The following is a 22,887-nucleotide window of genomic DNA, read 5'->3' on the forward strand; positions in this document are numbered from 1 at the left end:
AGATAGAATCATTTCTGTCTGCACTTTTTTACTAATCATCACTGAAAGGGATCCTATTATCCTACATTTCAAATGTTTCAAATGTATGCCTATGTTCAAAATGTTGAAGCAATGGGAATAATTGTTTGTTTTCAGGGAACAAGAGAAGGGCATTGGCACTCTATTTTGTGATCAAATCACAGATTTTCCAATGTCCATTGAACTATATCCATGACATGGCCTCATCGGAACCAACTGTTCGGAGGGGTCATTGGGGAATATTATTACAAACTGTGGGCGTGGCCTAAACCAAACTAGGCATACGTCATATCCCGCTGCCTTTTTTTTGTAGTTTTTTGTTTTGTTTTGTAGTCCACACGTTATAAAGATTTACATTTAAAGTTAAAGTTAAAGTCCCAACGATAGTCACACACACACTAGGTGTGGTGAAATTATCCTCTGCATTTGACCCACCCCCTTGTTCACCCCCTGGGAGGTGAGGGGAGCAGTGAGCAGCAGCGGTAGCCGCGCTCGGGAATCATTTGGTGATTTAACCCCCAATTCAAACCCTTGATGCTGAGTGCCAATGTGTATGTGTGCGACTACGTGTAGTGATTATATGTTGAGTGTTACCGGGAGTGTTGAGCGACGTGCGGAAGTCCAAAAGGGCAAGGCAAGCTCGGAGATCCAGGGACAGGCAGGAGGTCAGGGGTAAGAGCGAGGCATCAAATTCTGTGTCCAGGCGGGAGGTCAAGATCCAAAAGGGCAGCCAGGGAACCAGAGGGAATACGGGGAGACGAGACACACAGCTCGTAACCAGGGAACGGAGGAATTCTGCTGGAACGACACAGGAACACGAGACAAATGAACACGGAGGAGAAAACACAGAGAGAGAGAGTGAGAGAGAGAGAGAGAGAAAGAGAGAGAGAGAGAAAGAGAGAGAGAGAGAGAGAGAGAGAGAGAGAGAGAGAGAGCATAGAGCGATACGTGTCGGCTTGCTGTACGGGAACAGGTAGCTACGTTCTGGCCCGGAACGCAGGTTTGCTCGAGCTTAAGAAGCCCAGGGAGCTCATCAGCGACAGGTGTGTAGAGTGCTAAATGATTGCAGCTGTGCACCGGCGCAGCTGCTGCAGGAGTGGCACGCGCAAGTGCGCGCTCGGAGGTGCGCTCAGCAGAGTGCACAGATGAATGCGCATTGGAATGCGCCCGGGCCGTGACACTCCTGTGTTTATTTGTCCATGACATTTGGGCCACAACAAAATTGGATTAGCCACTGGACTGCAACATTGTGACATTAACACTTTGTTTGAGGAAACAAGAATAACAAGGATGAAGTATTATTTTCATTCAATAGTGGCATGCGCATAATAACAGCAGCATGTAGTGACACAAATGCTGCGAAAAGCAGCTTTTTTTGATGCAGCGCCGTACCTAATGTTGTGACTGACAAATCTTTGTACTGTTTATGAGATGTATCTTTGAACGTGATGAAAAAACCCCAGCAGTGATGTTCATCTTCATGATTAATATTTGACATTCTACATTTATTAAATATAAATTCTGAAATTTTGAAAAGAGAGGGACGTGGATAGTTTTAATCGCAATCTGGGAAGGCCTTCACAAATGAACAGCTTGCAGACAGACTAAAAAAAGTAGTTATAAATGAAACTTTGGAGCAAAATTCACGCAAAAAGTATACCGAGCATAGCCAATAATCTAGACAACTAGGAAGTATGTTAAATATAGTTTTAGAATCATCATAGGTACCCTTTAAGTTTTATGGAGTATTTTATTAAAGCAAATAAATCCTCCAATAACCCACTGGGATGCAATATATTTTTAAAAACCCCTGAAATGAGCAGCATAGAGGTCCCTTTTGTACGTTTTAATACGAATTTGGCATTTAGCAATGTTTTCTTAAGAACACTACGCTGACTAGTTAAACACTGGAGTTGAAATACCATATCCTCATCTCATCTTAATCAAGATCAAACAACATGTTCCTTTCTTATGCTGTTAAGGTGGAAACGCACTGGTTTCAATGCAAGTGGTACACAAGACGGGGTCGGACTAGTCAACTGTTATTATTGATTGCTAAGTAGACAGTCTGGAGTAACAATGGAAAATGCAGAAATTCTTATCATTAGTCCTTCATTAACATTCTTAAGTAGATCTTAAATCAATTCATATTGTTGCTTTAATGACAAAAAATGTTAAGTTAGATCCTTGTAATTTGTGTGATGATGACTGTTCTTTTTATAGGAACAGTCTGTGGACTTGTCTCGAGAGCACTTGGAGCGCCTCTTTGTGTTCGCTCTAATGTGGAGTGCAGGAGCTGTACTAGAACTGGATAACCGGAAGAAAATGGAGATGTGGCTGAGGCAAAATAGCAGCATATTTCTGAACTTACCAGACGTCTGTCCCAACAGTGAGGACACAATGTTCGATTACTACGTCACAGCAGACGGTAGGCATGAACATGTTGAAAAAAACAGAGGATGTCATTATCAGAGACAGTTTAACAGGAATAATTAATTTGCTTTAAAGTGCAGATGTACATTTGCCCAGCCATATATTAAGAAAAGGAAATATTTTGCCTATTTATTATGTATTTTTCCAATGTTTGTTTTGTATAAGTATTTGAGGTAATGAATCAATGTACATGCATTCATCTTCTACCAGGTCATTGGGTCCACTGGAGCACGAGAGTGGAGGAATATGTTTATCCTTTGGAAATAACCCCAGAGTACAGCTCCATCTTGGTACCCAATGTGGACAATGTTCGAACTGATTTCCTGATACAAACCATCGCCAAGCAGGGAAAGGTGATGTTTTGACATTACAGTATATTATATTTTTAAGAGGAGTGTCCCTATCTGATATTTATATTTGGAAAAAAACATGTTTCGGATGATATCGGGCTGCATCTAAAATCTTTTTATGCATGCCATTGATCTCTAAATAATTTGACTTGATCAAGCCTTCTCTAACATTCCACATTACAAAATAAAAATGATAAAAGTATGCAATATGATTTGTGATTTAATTGAATTTAATATCGGTAAAAGCCAATAGTCAAGGCCTTAATATCGGGATCCTATCCAAAGAGAAAAAATTGGGACATCTTTGATTTACCGACAATATTTTCAGTCAGATTATTAGTGTAGTCAGAAGTTTGTATAGTACAGAACTATAAAATAGTATACGCTGTCAGGTTAACTGCATCTATGGCGTAGCATGCTGTATATTGTATGTGCAAACATATTAGGATTAGCAATAATGGGAAAAAATGGTGCTCTCCCTTAACGACTATAATATTTCTTGTGATAAGGTTTTTCCAAAAAAACATGCGAGTCTCTAGGGTTTCATTTCCATTCATTTAAAAGCACATTTGTGACGTCAAAGTCCACACAAAGGGCACTGGTTAGCTCACAATTTCTGTTCTTGTTCATCCCTGAAGTATTTGACAAGGTTGATGTTCCTAAGTTTTATCAAACCAAACTCACCCAGTAATGCCTTCACTTCATGTTTTAGAGCAGTGGTCTCAACGTTCTCAAAATCAAGGACCCCTAAACTGATGGGGAGATGGGATGCCCTACTTATATGTTTTCTATAAATTTGCATAATAATTCAAACTCGTCCCAAAGTTACCTTGTTAACCTGCAGTTTCTTAAAAAAACGATAAATGTTTCCATTCCAAACACTTAAATGTAAACTAGCTGCTAGCTGAGAATGGGCTCTTGGCCAACCAGGGACAACCTGACAGAGCCTCGTGATTGGCACAGCAGGTATAAGGACTGGTCCTCCTCGTTGGAATAAAGGTGACTCAAGAGCTCCTGTGTGATGCCTAATGTGTGCATTGCTGACTGAAAGTCTTCTGCCTTCAGTCATCTACTCACTACAGAGTATTCGATCAATTTTTATGTGCATTTAAAAACATTTAATTGTGTGTAAAGATTATAGGGGGAATATATATTATATATATATATTTTTTTTTAAAGTCTATAACTTATTATATGTCACAATGACAAAATTAGAGACTCATGTTTCAAGTGAAATTGGACCTTATTGGAACTGTGAAAAAGCCCATCAAGTATACAACTTGTAATACGTAGTCATAAGGGTCCCTTTAATCTCTTCTCTATACGAAGTTAAAAAGCTTTATTGACCCATCTTGTGCACGTTCTCAATCAATAACATGGCTGCTTGCTGCTGTGCTAAAAGGCCTGATTTAAATAGTGTCATCAATACTTTCTGTAAAAGCCTTTTAAATGTACCCGGCATGGAATTCATTATGGGTCCTCTTTGTGTCCGCATATGTGCATCAGTATCATTAATAATTCTAGTAGAACCGGTGCAGTTTGTTTGTTTTAGAGAGTGTCAGGAGCACTTTGAAAATGTAATTAAGTATTGCTATTATATGAAAAAATAAACACTGAGCAATGTGTTTTTCAGGCTGTTTTGCTGATCGGAGAGCAAGGAACAGCCAAGACAGTCATGATTAAGGGCTACATGTCTAATCTCCATCCTGAGAGCCACATGGGCAAGAGTTTTAACTTTTCCTCTGCCACCACACCACTCATGTTCCAGGTGAAGTACAACCATTTAGATCCTCAGCCATTGATTCATTTAATGTTCTCCTGCAAACTCAGTGTTTTAGGCTTAACGCTCGAGGCTCAAAATCTGTATTGTCTTAAAATGAACAAGTTAGATTTAGGATGATTTTATCTGTCAGAGACAGGAATGCGAAGTCATATCGATCAGCGTGCAGTCTGATTAACAATGTGCAGGCAGGAGGTGGGACTAGCGTCTTTTCTCTTTACGTGGTTTAGCAGCATATTGATTAGGCTGTCATGATGGATTATGTCCCAGAGCATATCTCAGGAGAGTTTGCTTTCTCGCTTTTTGTCTGCCTCGTTTGGTGTTGTCTTGTTTTCCACAGAAATATGTTTCTAAATCCAGCTCTTTCTTTTTAAGAGAACTGTTGAGAGTTATGTGGATAAGAGAATGGGAAGCACCTATGGACCCCCAGCTGGGAAAAAAATGTCAATCTTTATTGATGATATCAACATGCCTGTCATCAACGAGTGGGGAGATCAGGTTTGGGATCCATTACTGAACATTACTGAATAAAACCAATATGGATCTTTATCTTTATGGTCATTGCACAAGTACAACGGAAAAAACAAAAAAACACATTACTTTACTTACTATTTTGGCTTCAGGTGACAAATGAGATAGTCCGACAACTAATGGAGCAAAACGGGTTCTTTAATCTGGAAAAGCCAGGAGAGTTCACCGGTATCATAGATGTCCAGTTCCTGGCAGCGATGATCCATCCAGGAGGAGGCCGCAATGACATCCCACAAAGACTGAAAAGACAGTTTGCCATCTTTAACTGTACACTACCCTCCAACTCCTCCATAGACAAGATTTTTGGTGAGTGTAAAAAACCCAATGCACCTTTTGGTGCACTGACAATATATCACATTGTTTAAGACTTCAAATCTGTTGGTCACCTTCATGTCATCAACAATGTGTCCATACAGGTGTAATTGGTCAAGGTTATTTCTGTGCGCGCCGCGGTTTTGTTGATGAGGTTCAAAGCGCAGTGCCTTTTCTGGTGTCCATGACTCGCCATCTTTGGCAGCTGACCAAGGTCAAGATGCTTCCGACTCCAGCTAAGTTCCATTACATCTTCAACCTCAGGGATCTGTCAAGAGTGTGGCAAGGCATGCTCAATACCGTTGCAGATGTGGTCAACTCCACGCAGGTGAGAGGATTTATCTGTTTGTAAAAACTGATAGTAGCTCTAAATTTATCAGTTTAGAGCTGATTAGGACAGTTGGAAATGCAGTGGGTACAATCTGGATTAGCCTGCGGAAAAGCCTGCCAAATTGAATGTTCACAATTGGCCTTTTGCCACTAAAAATTCAGGAACTTTAAGTTCAAGGGGAACATTATCACAATTTCAGAAGGGTTAAAACCATTAAAAATCAGTTCCCAGTGGCTTATTTTATTTTTCGAAGTTTTTTTCAAAATGTTACCCATCATGCAATATCCCTAAAAAAAGCTTCAAAGTGCCTGATTTTAACCATCGTTATATACACCCGTCCATTTTCCTGTGACGTCACATAGTGATGCCAACACAAACAAACATGGCGCATAGAACAGCAAGCTATAGCGACATTAGCTCGGATTCAGACTCGGATTTCAGCGGCTTAAGCGATTCAACAGATTACGCATGTATTGAAACGGATGGTTGTAGTGTGGAGGCAGGTAGCGAAAACGGAATTGAAGAAGAAACTGAAGCTATTGAGCCATATCGGTTTGAACCGTATGCAAGCGAAACCGACGAAAACGACACGACAGCCAGCGACACAGGAGAAAGCGAGGACGAATTCGGCGATCGCCTTCTAACCAACGATTGGTGTGTGTTTGTTTGGCATTAAAGGAAACTAACAACTATGAACTAGGTTTACAGCATATGAAATACATCTGGCAACAACATGCACTTTGAGAGTGCAGACAGCCCAATTTTCATCAATTAATATATTCTGTAGACATACCCTCATCCACTCTCTTTTCCTGAAAGCTGATCTGTCCAGTTTTGGAGTTGATGTCAGCAGGCCAGGGAAGCTAGGGTCGATATTCTTCTCTTGATCATCTTCGGTGGCATAAGGGACGGTGTGAGCCAAGACATCCAGGGGGTTTAGCTCGCTCGTCTGCGGGAACAAACTGCCGCCATTGCTTGCCGTGCTACCGAGGTCCTTTGTCCCTGAATTGCTCACACACTCCGGCAGATTCAATAGGGGTCTGACGGCAGATTTCTTTGACTTTATCGTTGGAAATGCATCTGCTTTGAGTGTCGCAGGATATCCACACATTCTTGCCAGCTCTGTCGTAGCATAGTTTTCGTCGGTAAAGTGTGCGGAACAAACGTCAAATTTCTTGCCACTTTCGCATCTTTGGGCCACTGGTGCAACTTGAATCCGTTCCTGTTCGTGTTGTTACACCCTCCGACAACAGACCGACGAGGCATGATGTTTCCAAGGTACGGAAAACAGTCGAAAAAACGGAAAATAACAGAGCTGATTTGACTCGGTGTTTGTAATGTGTTTGAGAAAATGGCGGATTGCTTCCCGATGTGACGTCACATTGTGACGTCATCGCTCCGAGAGCGAATAATAGAAAGGCGTTTAATTCGCCAAAATTCACCCATTTAGAGTTGGGAAATCGGTTGAAAAAATATATGGTCTTTTTTCTGCAACATCAAGGTATATATTGACGCTTACATAGGTCTGGTGATAATGTTCCCCTTTAAGTTCCTGGAATCTGTAGTTCCTGGAACTATAGGTTCCTATAGAAGTGTGTGGTTGTGTTTCCACCACATTTCACAGTTCTTATACCAATCAGGCTGATGACAAACGGAGGAGTGGTTTAGTATATTTCTACACTGACAACCATGTAATTAAACAGACAATATTAGGTCACAGCTCTTTCACTAAAAAGTAAGTAAATGAAATACAAAGCAATAAATGTACAGTAAATTAAATGTACGGAATTGTTTTTTGTCTGCAATGTCCAACAGTCAGAAAGTCGTCCTATCAGTAAATGATGAATTCTTGAGGGTCAGGTGATTCATTTTCAGCTGTAAATAACAATATATAAATGATAAATGTCAGTTTTTATCTAACGCCAACAACACAAACACATTGGCTTTAACGTTAACTTGTTAGCATTAGTACTCTGTTCACTCCGGTTGAGGCTAATAACTACACAAATGGAGTGTCAGTGACTACTTTTACTACTAGTAAATAGTTCATATTTGATGTAATTTACTTTTATTCTACTCGTGTACTGCCTCTTTTATTTCACATTTATCCAACAAAGTCTAAGAGTAGTAAGCACTTAAAGCAGCTGAGGTTGTTGCTTTGAGTCCGGCTTCATATTCTGCCCATCCCCTTTTTGTAATCAATGTTTGACAGCAGAGCCCGCCCACGATCCGGGATCTTTCCAAAGGTCCCACCCCGTTGACATGGACTCCGAAAAGTTCCTGCTGAACTAAATCTACCCGCATAGTTTTTGCTGGAAACACAGTGGAACTTTATTTACCCGTGAAATGTTCCTGCTAAGGAAAAGGACCTGATGGTATTCTTATAATCAGGGCAAAATTCATCCCTCCATTTATCCATCCGGGGTCAGGTCTTGGGTGCAGCAGCCTAAGCAGAGAAGCCCAGATTTCCCTCTACCCGGCTAGTCTATGCAGCTCTTGCCCGAGGATCCTGAGGCATTCCCAGATTGGCCCTCACCGATTCGTCTGTCGAGCTCATAATCTACTCTTCCGAACCTAAACAAACCTCTGCGTACTTGAACTCCTTCACCTGGGGCAGGACCTCGTCACCATGCAGAAAATGGTGCTCTACATTTTCCGGGTGAGAACCATGAATTCGGACTTGGAGGTGCTGATTCTCATTCCAGTCGTTTCACACCCAGCTGCGGACTGATCCAGCGAGAGTTAAAGATCGCGGCCAGATGGAGCCAGCAGGACGACATCATCTGCAAAAAGCAGAGTCATAGTCCTGCAGCCACCAAAGCGGATCAACACCCTCCCTGCACCTAGCAATGATGTTTATAAAAGTTATGAAGAGAATCGGTGATAAAAGAGAGCCCTGGCGCAGTCCTACCCTCACTGGAATTAGAGTCCGACTAATTGCGGATCAAACTCTGACACGATCATACAGGAAGCACACTCAAGCTTCCAAAAATCTGGAGAAGAGCATTAGTGGTCGCCATTCCAAAGCCGATGAAGCCACTCGAGGATCCAAAGAGTTATAAACCTATCTCTCTTTCGTGTATCCCTTTCAAAATCCTGGAGAGACTGATCTACGCTCGTGTCGAACCTATTATCGATCCACTGCTCTCTAAAGAGCAAGCCGGATTTCGGCGCAGAAGATCAACTGTGGATGAAGTTACTCTCCTGACTCAAGAAATTGAGGACAGATTCACGGCCAAGAATAAAGCAGGTGCTGTGTTTGTTGATCTTACAGCAGCCTACGATACCGTTTGGCACCGTGGCCGTACCTTACCTTTTGCGCCTACTGCCGGACAGGCTCATGGTCTCTTTGATCATGGAACTTTTCTAAAACCGCAGTTTCACCCTTACCACTAGTGATGGCCCAAAAAGCAGGTTGCAACGTCTGAGAAATGGCGTCCCTCAGGGATCAGTCCTGGCTCCCCTCTTATTTAACATCTACACATATGATCTGCCAGTAACAACTGCCAAAAAGTTTGCATATGCAGACGACTTGGTAATTGTGCATCGTGCAAAAAACTGGCAGGAGTTAGAGGGGTCTCTTACCCAGGACATGGCGACATTATCCACTTATCTTCAGAAATGGAAGTTGAAGCTCAGTGTAACCAAAACGGTGACGGCAGCCATCCACCTTTACAACATGGAGGCACAACGTGAGCTTAACATCACTGTTGATGGACGTCCTCTACCCTTTTCTGCCGAACCAATATATATCGGCATTAAGTTGGACAAGGCACTCACGTTTCCCCGACACCTGGAGTCACTGCGCAAAAAGCTATCAACACGCGTTGGGCTTTTGAGACGACTGGCTGGATCTAGCTGGGGTGCTGGCGGTGTTACACTTCCTACAGCCACCCTTGCCTTGGTCCACTCTGCCGCTGAATACTGCACACCTGCTTGGTGTCATAGTGCTCACACTCTTTTAATAGATAAGCCGATTAACGTCGTCCTCCTGTCTCCTGCATCTTGGGGTCACAACTACCGCAGCGATGCAAGCTCATAACACCATGCAACTGAATAATTGTATGAACTGTATGTTAAATAAACATATACTGCCTATATGCCACTCCTGCTACTACTGTTTTATGTAGTTTTTATGTAGTTTTATATAACTATCGATTGTTTATCTAATTAAAAATGTAAATGTAATGGACCCGAGTGGTGGAGATTTAAAATCTAATACAATTTTGATTAAAAAAAAATAAAAATATATATATATATATATATATATATATATATATTATATATATAAATATATAAATATTAAGAACCCAATGTAGTGAGAACAACCGTCCCAAAATAAGGAAAGATAATGATGTTGATTTACAATTTATTACAATACAAATTAAAAAACAGTCAAGTTAATAACACTAAAAATACCAAATTGGTAACCAATATTATGGTGAGGGTACAGCCGCGACAGGCGTAGTGGGTCAGCGTCCTGGCTCCACCCACTTCCACGCCGTCCTCACGCAACCCTGCCCATACTGTAGTTCCGCGTCGAGGTATTGGGTACGCCCACTCTCCTCGCCAGTCGCCGGTCACTCGCGGGACCTACGTGGCCGTACCCGTCCCGTCTCGCTTCGCCTCTTGGTCGCTCCCGGGAGTCGCCGCAGGTCTCTGGGTCCCGATCGCTCCTGCCCACAGGACCACACAGCCAGCGTACAAAGCACGAGCCCGCAAGCCCACAGCCAAAGGCAGTTTGATCACCCCCACATATCCATAATCCACGACACTTACTTCGGAGGCAGAGTTTCATCTGCCCCTGCGTGTTGTGGTCTTCTTGGGGTTCACTCCGGTAGCTTGCAGGGTCTGCTGTGTAGTCCTGGATTCCTTCCCAGCCTGCGGGCGTCCACCCGGACGCTCTTGGCAAAGCCTGTCGATACTCTACGGTCACTTCCTCCTCCTTCCGTCGCGCTTCCCTCCTGCTGTCTCTTCCTTCCGTCGCGCTTCCTTCTCGGTCCTTCTTCCTTCTCCCTGTCGCTCATTGGATGTTTCCCTTTTAAATGTGTGCAGCCCTAATGCTCCACAGGTGTCTGATCTCAGGTGTCGTTTTATTGGGCACTTTGGTTGTTAGGGGCAACAAGCTAAAAGAGACAAGTCTTAAAATGCCAGCAAAGTCCACAAGGAGTAAAAACATGCAATTAAAAATACAATCAAATTCTAAAATGTAAAAACATGCAATTAAAATCCACAGCAATAAAAACATGCAACTAAAATCCACAACAATAAAAACACTCTGAAACATGCATGGCAATGAAACATAAAAAATAAAATCCCCTTACTTATGTCCCATCACATATACATGATCCATTTTGTGTCATATGAAACTGAGGAAGCCAATCACTCAAAGGAGAAACATAAACTAAACTCTCACATTAAACATGAATTTCTTGTTTATTTACAATACACACTATTATGCATATGAAATATGTAGCAACCCAACACAAAAAGACTATCTAACCAAAGTGTGGATTACCCTTTTGCAATTATGTCTTGTACTGTATGTCTTTTCCTCTGACTGTCTGTCTGAGAGTGTTTTTTTCCCTTTCGAGCCTGAACAATGTCAATCATTTTTCAGGTGCTGTTGGCATTATGGAAGCACGAGTGCAAACGAGTGATAGCTGACAGATTCATCATGCCCGAGGAAGTAGAGTGGTTTGACCAGGCTTTGGCAAAACTGGTGGGGGACGCACTTGGCGAGGAGCACAAGAACATTGTAGACCTTGGCGTGGACAGATACTTTGTCGACTTCTTGCGAGACACACCTGAAACAACAGGTAGTAATTTAGTGCAATGAGATATTTGGACTTTTGTGTTATATTCCAAGCATGAAATGTTTTCATCACAGGAGAAGAGCCAGAAGAGTCTAAGTTGAATTTGCCCAAAGTTTACGAGCCCATTGAATCATTTGAGAGCCTTAATGGCCGACTGAACACGTTCCTGAGTATTTACAACGAGAGTGTCAGGGGGATTGGCATGGACATGGTCTTCTTTCAGGATGCCATGACACATTTAGTCAAGGTAATCCAACTTTCACACTGAGAAACACATCCATTATCCACAGGGGACCTGATTGATCTGTGCTTTTTTCTTTTATTGTTAAGCCTTTGGCCATTCATTGAATAATCAATTGTGTTGCGGTTGAAATCACCAAGACTATGAAGCTTGCATTCAATTCAAGGACAATATGCATCTCATGTGATATTAAAAACATATTTTCCATACTGTAATGTAAATGTGTATGCTGTAGGTGTCGAGGATAATCCGGACACCTGGAGGTAACGCCTTGTTGGTTGGAGTTGGAGGCTCAGGCAAACAGAGCATGACCAGACTGGCTTCATTCATTGCTGGATATGAGATTTTCCAGATCACTCTCACACGGTATTACTCTCACTCACACGCGTGCGCGCACACACACACACACACACACACACACACACACACACACACACACACACACACACTGATATTTCGAGTTCCAATCGCACCTATACGACCTGTTTATTTTTATCAAATGTTTATGTATATTCTATTTGGTGATTTGCCATCTAAAGGATTTATTTTTGTTTTTTTACTTAAGTAACACAGTTAATCCAATGACATTTATTTAATTAGAACATTAGCCTCTATTTAAAATAATGTAGATAAAAAAATTATGTCACATTCTTGTAGCAATGCATCTAGCGCAGGAGTGTCCAAACTACGGTTCAATTGGGTTTTAAGTGCAGCCTGAGCAACATCACAAGTTTCACAAGAATATTTGACCACGGCAAGTTTTTGCCTACATTTTGTCCCCTGGGGATGTATAAAGAGATTAGGGACAACTCGGTTTTAAGCGATCTCCTCAATGCATTCACATGACTACAGGGCGCCATGTTACGTACCAGTTTGAAGCCGCATCTAAGCAACACTGCACTTCCTTATTATACATTTCGTTTAATTAAAGAGTGTTGGCCGTGTAAACATGCCTTGTTGTACTGCATGTAGATGCCCCTCTCACAAAAAATGCGTGAAGCAATTGCATACGTTTCCCACAACCCAGAAAGGAGAAAAATATGGAAAGTGAAGGTTCGCTGGGAAGTCTGGAAAGCCAATAACAGTATCTTGTGTGAGGTAAGCAAGCATACATACACATGGGAAACCTGGTATATCACACCCTCAATAACATTAAATTAATACACTTTGCCTGATAAAACTTTGCTTCAAAATTGCACCTTTTCTTCACGTGTCACCAATAATCCAAACAAAACTAATAACTATTGCAGTAGAAAGCAGCATTAGTTCAGTATTCAAGGTAATATGGTCATCATGAAATAAAGAAACCATGATTTATTCAAAAAAGCAAAAATAAAAGCACAGACATTTATAGCGCAGTGATTACAAACAATATATTGGAGGCAAACACCACAGTTGACATACTACACACAAAAGTCATAATTTCTACGTAATTATTGGTCCAAAGCTAATGACGATTTTGGCAAAATGAGGGTAATACGTTTTTTTTGGATCGTATTTGGACATTTTGCCAGCGGGCGCGTGTAGAGAGCCGCTGGTCACTAAACACTGCATGATTTTTATCAGTGAAGTGCATCAAATTATACCTCAGAAATGCCCAAAAACAGAAGTGATGGTCAATGACGGTGGATCTAATTGGAAAGTAATTAGAGCACAGCATCAATATATATGACCTAATCCAAGCTACTTTCCCCACTCATGGTGAAAATGACCTGTAACCAACAAATAATGTCAATACACGGTTGCACATGGCACACCTCCTGCTCATTGAACTTTGTGGACATAATAAAACATGTACATATCATTTAAAATTACACATATATAAATCCATTACAGTGCATTATGGGTGATATGCCAAAAATTCTCTCCACAGGTTTGGCACATTTTAGCTGCTTGACATTTCTAATTAAATAACTAAAAGTAGGTCGTTAGGGAAAGGAACAAGGTTTGGAGTCTAACTTTCACATACTCTTAATATTCAATGTTTTATGGTTTATACTTCATATTGCACTGTCGTCAGTGTCTGATGTGGGGAGTGAGGGGCGTATTAAAGTGAACGTAGTTGAAGTTAGGTGTCGGTTATAGCTTGCTTTATTCAATGCAAACTGAAGTTTGATTTTGGTATAAAAGATTGTTGTTACATCACAATCAATGCACTGCTGTGTGGCAAAAAAAGTTTCTTAATGTGTGTATTTGTGTATGCTTTCCTGTGTGTGTGTGTGCGCGCGCACATGCATGTAGCAGCGTGTTTACAATTACCCTTGAAAATATGGCTTTACCACAGATTGTACCGTATTCTCACAAGTTTGGCTAACTTCCCTCTTCAATTTGGTCGAATTAAAATGCAGACTGGAAGCATTGCAATCGCAGATTACGTGTAAAAATAGCTGTGTAAACGTAATCACAGATCACTCTGAGACAGCACACATAGGTGTAATAAATAATAACAAAAAAACAACTGAAGTTACTGTAGTGATTGTGATAACAAATTGATTTAGATGCTCATTTAATGACATTAACACATATTTAATATCTATATAAGTATACATACTTCAGAACTGTATAAATATATATATTGTATATACATTGAGGCACTTGGGATTAAAGGCTGTATAAATACACTTTGATTGATTGTGTGTATGTAAAAATGTATCATATATGTAAAATATCATATATATAATGTGTATAAATATGTACACATATACATATACTGTATGTATAGACTATATAAGTATATATTTTTACTTTACATGCTGTCAGCTTTCGGCCCCCAGGTGAAGCAACCTTTTTCGCATTTTTCTTAATATGGGGTATAGGTAGTCTTAGACATTCTTAATTTGATTATTATTATTGAATTTTCACTGCTGTTTTTACAAACCCTGTTTCCATATGAGTTGGGAAATTGTGTTAGATGTAAATATACACGGAATACAATGATTTGCAAATCATTTTCAACCCATATTCAGTTGAATATGCTACAAAGACAACATATTTGATGTTCAAACTGATAAACACTTATTTGGAACATCCCACAGGTGAACAAGCAAATTGGGAACAGGTGGGTGCCATGATTGGGTATAAAAGTAGATTCCATGAAATGCTCAGTCATTCACAAACAAGGATGGGGCGAGGGTCACCACTTTGTCAACAAATGTGTGAGCAAATTGTTGAACCGTTTAAGAAAAACCTTTCTCAACCAGCTATTGCAAGGAATTTAGGGATTTCACCGTCTACGCTCCGTAATATCATCAAGGGGTTCAGAGAATCTGGAGAAATCACTGCACGTAAGCAGCTAAGCCTGTGACCTTTGATCCCTCAGGCTGTACTGCTACAACAAGCGATATCAGTGTGTAAAGGATATCACCACATGGGCTCAGGAACACTTCAGAAACCCACTGTCAGTAACTACAGTTGGTGGCTACATCTTTAAGTGCAAGTTAAAACTCTCCTATGCAAAGCAAAAACCGTTTATCAACAACACCCAGAAACGCTTCGGCTTCGATGGGCCTGAGCTCATCTAAGATGGACTGATACAAAGTGGAAAAGTGTTAGTTTTAAGCGACCAAAGTGCAACAATTCAGTTTTGTTTGTTTGATGTGACAACACAATTGAAGATGCATCCTCCCATAGATTCAGTACAGCAATGAAAATCTGAAGACAACTGATGTGAAAAATATTTGCCGAAAGTCGTCCAAGCCTTGTTCCTGCTTCAACTGAGCTTTCTCTATGGAACAATTTGATTGTCTCCTGTAAGACGTTTTCTTTTCATTGCAGTTCGAGTGGAGTCCCCCCCCTCCTCCAACTGAGTCATTTGTCTCGGCTTTCTGCTTTTTGCCTCATTGTTCTGTGCCACTCCTGCCTACTTCTTGTCTGAAGTTTTTTTTTTTATCTTTCCCTGTCCCCATGTGCATTTGTCTCAGTCTGATTTTATTTATCCTTTTCCTCGCAGAGTTTACTGTGGCTACTTGGAATTAATGAGGGATTCTTGTGTTCCTCCTTTTAGTCCCTATGGAGAGAAGTGGAATGACAATACGTTTCCTTCAAATCTTCTTTTCTCCTCTGCTTTTTCATCATTCCTGTCACACGCACACACACCATGTACCTGCTAAACCACCTGTGTCTCTTTTTTGACGCGCAACCTTGATTCAACTTGCATTCCCTGCACACTGAGTGTCCGTACGAACAACTTTTTTTGCCAAAGTCATCTTTTTCATATTTTTTCTCAACACATTCCTGTCTAAGTTTATCAGTCAATCAATCAAGTTTACTTATATAGCCCTTAATCACAAATGTCTCAAAGGGCTACACAAGCCACAACGACATCCTCGGCTCAGATCCCACATCAGGGCAAGAAAAAACTCAACCCATCCATCCAACCATCCATCCATTTCTACCGCTTGTCCCTTTCGGAGGTCGCTGGAGCCTATCTCAGCTGCATTCGGGCCAACACAGATAGACAGACAACATTCACACTCACATTCACACACTAGGACCAATTTAGTGTTGCCAATCAACCTGTCCCCAGGTGCATGTTTTTGGAGGTGGGAGGAAGCCGGAGTACCCTGAGGGAACCCACGCAGTCACGGGGAGAACATGCAAACTCCACACAGAAATATCCCGAGCCCGGGATTGAACTCAGGACCTTTGTATTGTGAGGCAGACGCACTAACCCCTCTTCCACCGTGCTGCCCAAAAATGGGATTCAATGAGAAACCTTGGAGTGGATATGGTTAATAATGTGGGAGTTGAACAGCTAGCGTATCCTCCGTAGAGGCTTATCCGTGGCCACCTGATAACCTCTCCGCAGAGCAGAAAAGAGAGACGGCAGATCAACTGGTCTAAAAATTGCTCGAGTATGCAAATGCGTTTTAAGATGGGACTTAAATGGGGGGCATCTCTAACTGTTCCCGGTAGGGCATTCCAGAGTACTGGAGCCCAAATATAAAACGCTCTAAAGCCCGCAGACTTTTTTTGGGCTCTAGGAATCACTAAGCACCCGGAGTTTCTTTGAACGCTGATTTCTGGCCGGGACATATGGTACAATGCACTCCGCAAGATAGGAGTTTAGATGTTGCACTTGTCTCTCTCAGTGAATCTCCCATTCAGGCTCACACCAGCAGATGTAGGGATGTACAAAATGCAGGCAAGCAGAATGTTCTATATGTCATGAATTTTATTATACCCAGCACCCGGATTTTTGCTCCAGAATCCTATTTCTTAACGGTTCTCAAAAGGAAAAACAAAACATTAATATTGCATAGTCCTATTTCTAGCCTTATTTATATTCACACATTTTTAGTACATCATGCCCAGCTCCAACATAATTTGCAGCACACTTTATACAGTATATGCTCAAGCACACGCACACCACTTTAATATAATTTTCGCTTTGTGCTTTAAGTCAGTGGTTCTCAAACCTTTTTCACCAAGTACCGCCTCCAACTACCACCATAATGACCAAGATTGTACATGGTCATTGGTATATATTGTATATATGTTATAGACATAGTATAATATACAGTATCTGTATATATATTATTCTGTACACATATTATGTATGTATACGTATATATGTTAGATTCTTTATCGCTATATTAGTCTATTTATACCTGCATTGTCCTTTCCATCCTTACACTTTCCATCATTGTAACTGAGCTACTGTGTTGAACAATTTCCCTTGTGTTTCATTTAAGTTTGTCTAAGTCTAAGTCTAATTAAAATACAGTGGCATAGTAGGCCCAAGTATTTATTAAAAACAAGGGAGAGGTTTTATTTAACAGGTATATGTAATACTTTTGGCCACTGTAACATTACACACAGCTTTAACAGTTGTAGTGTGTGTGAATATTTAAAAATAAAAACACTAATGACTTAATTAAGTGATTCGTTGGCGTACCACTAGATGCAGCTCGTGTACCACTAGTGGTACCAGTACCACAGTTTGAGAATCACTGCTCTAGGCTATTCTTGGCCTGAATAACTTCCATATGTTTCTTTTTCAGCTCCTACAACACAACCAACTTGATGGAGGACCTAAAAGGTTTGTACAGGACAGCGGGCTTGCTCGGCAAAGACATCAGCTTCATCTTCACCGACAACGAAATCAAAGAAGAGTCCTTCCTTGAATACATGAATAACGTTCTGTCGTCTGGAGAGGTGAGGAGTTTTGTCAAAATACAGTATGGCTTTCTCCTTGCAGCCTCACCATCATGACTGTAGAGAGGGCAGGGCTTGACATTATTAGATAGATGGATGCTTATTTGGTCTTAGAAACAATCATGCAGGGAAAGAAAGCCGACTTCCCCAAAATTGGTTCTTCAAACTTGGAAGCATTAAATCGTCCAAATTACAGAACATTGCAACTGAACCCCAAATTCTGACTAGTCCAGTGTGATATACTATTGTGATGATAGACGCTACATTTTCCATAGACTTATATCATTGTTCATAGGCCTAGTAGTGCATATTTCTTTATTTGGCCTCTATTTTCAAAAACTACTTAGACTGAAATTTTTTAACCAAGTTTTATTAAAAAAAACAAAAACAAACAACATATTCAAAATGATTTCCTTTGAAGAAGAACAAATATTTTTGATAAGAACCTCAAGAAAAAACTGAATGTGCATATGAAAGCAAAATACGCATTATAAACAAAAGCAATATTGCAGAAACAAATAATAACATAAATAAATCAAAATAAATGTGAAAATGTTGCAAGATAGCATCTTATGGAAATAAGAGATAAACAAAAAAAAGACAAATGTAATAATTTTGCAAGATGGTACCTGATGGCCATAAGACGTAACTGCATTTTTTGTCTATATAGATAGAAAAGATGTTCATATATGATGTCTAGTCTTACACATAGGCCTGCACGATCATTGCCAAAATAATAATCAAGACTATTTTGACCAATATTGAAATCACAGTTATTAATCATGTTTATTCATTATGTTAGGTAAAACAGTGTTGGGGTGGGGTGTGAACGCGACGCCATCATGTAATTTGTAATATCTAATAAAAAGGCTATATATAAAGTTTTTCATATATTTAAAAACAAATATTTGTGTTTTTGTTCATTAATAGTATCAACATGTCAACTTTTTCTCATTACATGATGCATTTTTCACTATTTTTATATTTTGATATAAGTATTTTTTTAATGTACATTTTGTGTACATTGACATGTAAATAAATGATAAATGGGTTGTACTTGTATAGCGCTTTTCTACCTTCAAGGTACTCAAAGCGCTTTGACACTACTTCCACATTTACCCATTCACACACACATTCACACACTGATGGAGGGAGCTGCCATGCAAGGCGCTAACCAGCACCCATCAGGAGCAAGGGTGAAGTGTCTTGCTCAGGACACAACGGACATGACGAGGTTGGTACTAGGTGGGGATTGAACCAGGGACCCTCGGGTCGCGCACGGCCATTCTTCCACTGCGCCACGCCGTACTAAATGTATGTACATGCACATGCTGTATCGGGACAGATCCTTTAAGAGATTGACTAGAAATATGTTGTATACATATTAACTATATACCATATTACAACACAATGCTATGGCACATTGATGCTTTTTAAAGTAATTACTTTGTGGAATGAAAAAACAAAACAAAAACACAAGTAGTGAAAAAACATGGTGTTTACTTTTTCATATCAATATAAAACACAAAGCACTTTGGCTAACGAAGATAAAGTCTAATACACTTTAAACTTGTTTGTGGTTCAGTGCAACAGTTTGACCAACAAAAATAAACAAGAGTGATACCTCTTACGTGTGATACACAATCTTTGTGCCTCACTGACAACTCAGTGTGTTCACACTTCACAGCCTGCGTTCAATTCTCTGAGATGACAAAACATTTGAGCTAGTATTGATGTTATTGGAACACTAACAAAGTAAGCATGTGACCATCCCAGTAAACAAATGGCAAGACTTTAGAAACAAGTTGCAGCAACGTTCCCTATGTCGCCTGCTGCATGGTAACAGTCACAGCAGCTGAGTGAAGCATGTTGTGTTGACAAAATGCGAGCAACATCAAATATTTTTCTCCCGCTGTATGCTTTTTGTGTGGGACAAATGCGTCTTTCTCCAATATTGTCCCCACCTGTCGCTATCTAATAACACCAGTGCACTCTTAAACACACTCTGAGACTCCAAGAAAATGAAGCGAGAGAAATTAAGTTCAATGAAGCGATCGGCTACGTTTACCCGAAGGGAGAATATCCGCAGCAAGGTCCTTGTTGCCGCCATGCTTTCTAAAGTCAAACGGCGCTATTGCGCATAACCCAGCGCTGTTTTCAGGAAGTAAGCAGTGTTTCCTAAAATACATTGATAAATGACAGTTTTTCGGTAATTACAAATTCAAACGGTATTACTAACCTTCTGGAATTTTACCGTGGTTTGTCATTATACCATTTACCGTTACATCTCTATTTTGATGTTAATCCATCACCCCTATGTCAGGCTCGTTTGCCATCATCGTTTTGTCTGTCTGAATCTGGAAGTGCCACATAATTTTGGCCTAGTTGTTCACATCTACCTTTGCTGGTATCTGTCATTTTGATCCTGGGACCTCCAGTCCATATTTCTTACAGATGTTCCGGTACACTATGCCTGCTACCTGGTTACGACGCTCTATGTTGCCCATGTATGCATCTTAAACCCTGCTGTTATGTGCTGTACTGTCTTTGGGGTTTCTTTGCACAGCATGCATTGACTGATATGGTAGACCATGGCCTGGTTTGATCTTCTGTTTAGGGACTGTTCTTGTCCTGCCATAATTAATGCCTCTGTGCTGAGCTTTAGTCCAGCCTTTTCTAACCACTGGTATGTTTTCTCAATGTCAGCCACTTCTTCAATTTTTTGGTGGTGCATGCCATGCAAGGGCCATGACAACCCTTCTGGATTCTACTCCTGACTGGGCTTCTGTTGCCTAGGGAATTGACTTAACAGGTCCTGGGGCCCTGGGGTCCATCTTTTTGATGTATTCCTGGAGGCCTGTTGTTTCCTCCCATACATGCCTGTGACACTCACTATTGTGTGTGTATATATATATATATATATATATATATATATATATATATATATATATATATATATATATATATATTATATATACATGTATTTATTGTCAATTACATATATACATTCACACACATTATAGATGTTCATGTCTAAATAGTCACCGTACATAAAATACATATTTAAAATATTGTTTCAACATTGCAGTACAATGTGCCATCAACACTGCAAATACAATTAGTTTGCAACAATGTTTCAATAATTAATGCTAAAGGACATTTATGTATGTTCGACATGGTTTCAATGTCTTGTGCCCGCTGGGTGTGCTGGACTCAGGGTGGAAACCTCCATTCATTGTAAGGGGATTTCTTGTCTGGATATCAGTGGCCTGCATCTGTTCCAGTGTCCATGCTGCCATTACTGGTAGGGCAAAGTTGTTAATGGCCTGGATTTTATTGTTGTCATTTAGCTGATATATAAATGTATAATAAAATGATGTAATATTGTATAAAATATCCCCACGACCCCAAGAGGGACAAGCGGTAGAAAATGGATGGATGTATCAAATATATATTAGTATATAATGCACACAATATTTTATTATTGTGAGAACATGCCACAAGGCGACAGACTTACGCACACACAATTTAGTATTCCTTAAGCGCTAACAATTTGGTATCAATGGTTTCTCTTGTCCGACACTTAAAAAAAAGTCGACACTGGTACTTTTACAGCGACACAAACATGTCATTATGACAAGGAGCTTCTTTAAATCTGAAATGTTGTTGCTTTTCTCACAGCACAGGATTGGATGCTCGCACATCATCCAAAAACATCAACTAAAGCCTCAATTATACTTGTTTTGTCTGACAGCTGGCATGTATTCCACTCGGGTGTGAAATTTTATTTCTGTAATTGCAATAGGAATCCAGAGCACACAGTGTATTAAAAAAACATGTTGTTTGCACAAGCTCTGAGTATTGCCTCTTTATCTCAAATAGCATGAAAAAGTACATTTCCCACAATAATCTAGTGACATTTCAAACTGTTCAATTGTCAATGCAGTCTGATGGCATGGCGGCTGTTTGCAGGTAAACATAATAGGATTTTTAACGAGAAATATTGCATTATTTTAGCATAAAAACTACTACTCCAAATTAATATGAATATACGATTATTGTAGAAAATTACTTAAAAAATGCTTTTAAAAACAAAAAAAATATTGTGAAGCATTATTAGCCAATACACTGCTTGTTAATGTAAATATTTGTCTGCCTCTTTTCTGCGTAAAAAGGTAATGGCAAGGCTTGAATGGGCACACTGACACTCATGTTACTGTAAGATAGTCCAGCTGGAAACATCCATCCATTCATTTGCTACCGCTTGTCCCTTTCGGGGTCGCGGGGGGTGCGGGAGCCTATCTCAGCTGCATTCGGGCGGTAGGAACAACAACAACAAAAATAGTCCATAACTACTTGTACTATTTTCGAGTGATTTCTCATAGTAGAATGTTGGTTCTGGGAACATACAAACCAGACTCTGTAAGGACTTCAAGGGTTTGCGGCTTCTTCAGTTCCAAGTACTAAATTGATTTTCTTCAGCGGCAGTAAAAGCAGCAGCAAGTAACTTTAAGGTCAAGTACTTCTGTTAGCACATTTGTCTGTTGTAGGACCTAGCACTACTGCTTCCCACATTTTCAGAGTTTTGAAAGCAACCAAATAATTTCCTTAGCACTTTACCTACTCTATACTTTATATCAGGGGTCGGGAACCTTTTTGGCTGAGAGAGCCATGAAAGCCAAATATTTCAAAATGTATTTCCGTGAGAGCCACATCATATTTTTTAACACTGAATACAACTAAATGCGGGCAGCACGGTGGAAGAGGGGTTAGTGCATCTGCCTCACAATACGAATGTCCAGGGTTCGATCCTGCGCTCAGGATCTTTCTGTGTGAAGTTTGCATGTTCTCCCCGTGACTGCCTGGGTTCCCTCCGGGTACTCCGGCTTCCTCCCACCTCCAAAGACATGCACCTGGGG

The 22,887-nt window shown here is 40.4% G+C and overlaps 1 protein-coding gene across 1 annotated transcript in view; it reads left to right on the top strand.

The window, feature by feature from the left end:
- Nucleotides 1-22,887, top strand: part of dnah5 (dynein, axonemal, heavy chain 5) — a 231,485-nt gene that overhangs the window by 89,270 nt on the left and 119,328 nt on the right. Inside the window, exons 51-60 of the mRNA XM_061951064.1 lie at nt 2,242-2,446; nt 2,662-2,804; nt 4,435-4,569; nt 4,957-5,079; nt 5,205-5,418; nt 5,529-5,752; nt 11,376-11,574; nt 11,646-11,818; nt 12,048-12,178; nt 17,815-17,968. Of these exons, the coding sequence (XP_061807048.1) occupies nt 2,242-2,446; nt 2,662-2,804; nt 4,435-4,569; nt 4,957-5,079; nt 5,205-5,418; nt 5,529-5,752; nt 11,376-11,574; nt 11,646-11,818; nt 12,048-12,178; nt 17,815-17,968 (1,701 nt within the window). The remainder of the gene's footprint in view (nt 1-2,241; nt 2,447-2,661; nt 2,805-4,434; nt 4,570-4,956; nt 5,080-5,204; nt 5,419-5,528; nt 5,753-11,375; nt 11,575-11,645; nt 11,819-12,047; nt 12,179-17,814; nt 17,969-22,887) is intronic.

This window comes from Nerophis lumbriciformis, linkage group LG04, assembly GCF_033978685.3.
Source record: "Nerophis lumbriciformis linkage group LG04, RoL_Nlum_v2.1, whole genome shotgun sequence".
NCBI classification, from domain to species: Eukaryota; Metazoa; Chordata; class Actinopteri; order Syngnathiformes; family Syngnathidae; genus Nerophis; species Nerophis lumbriciformis.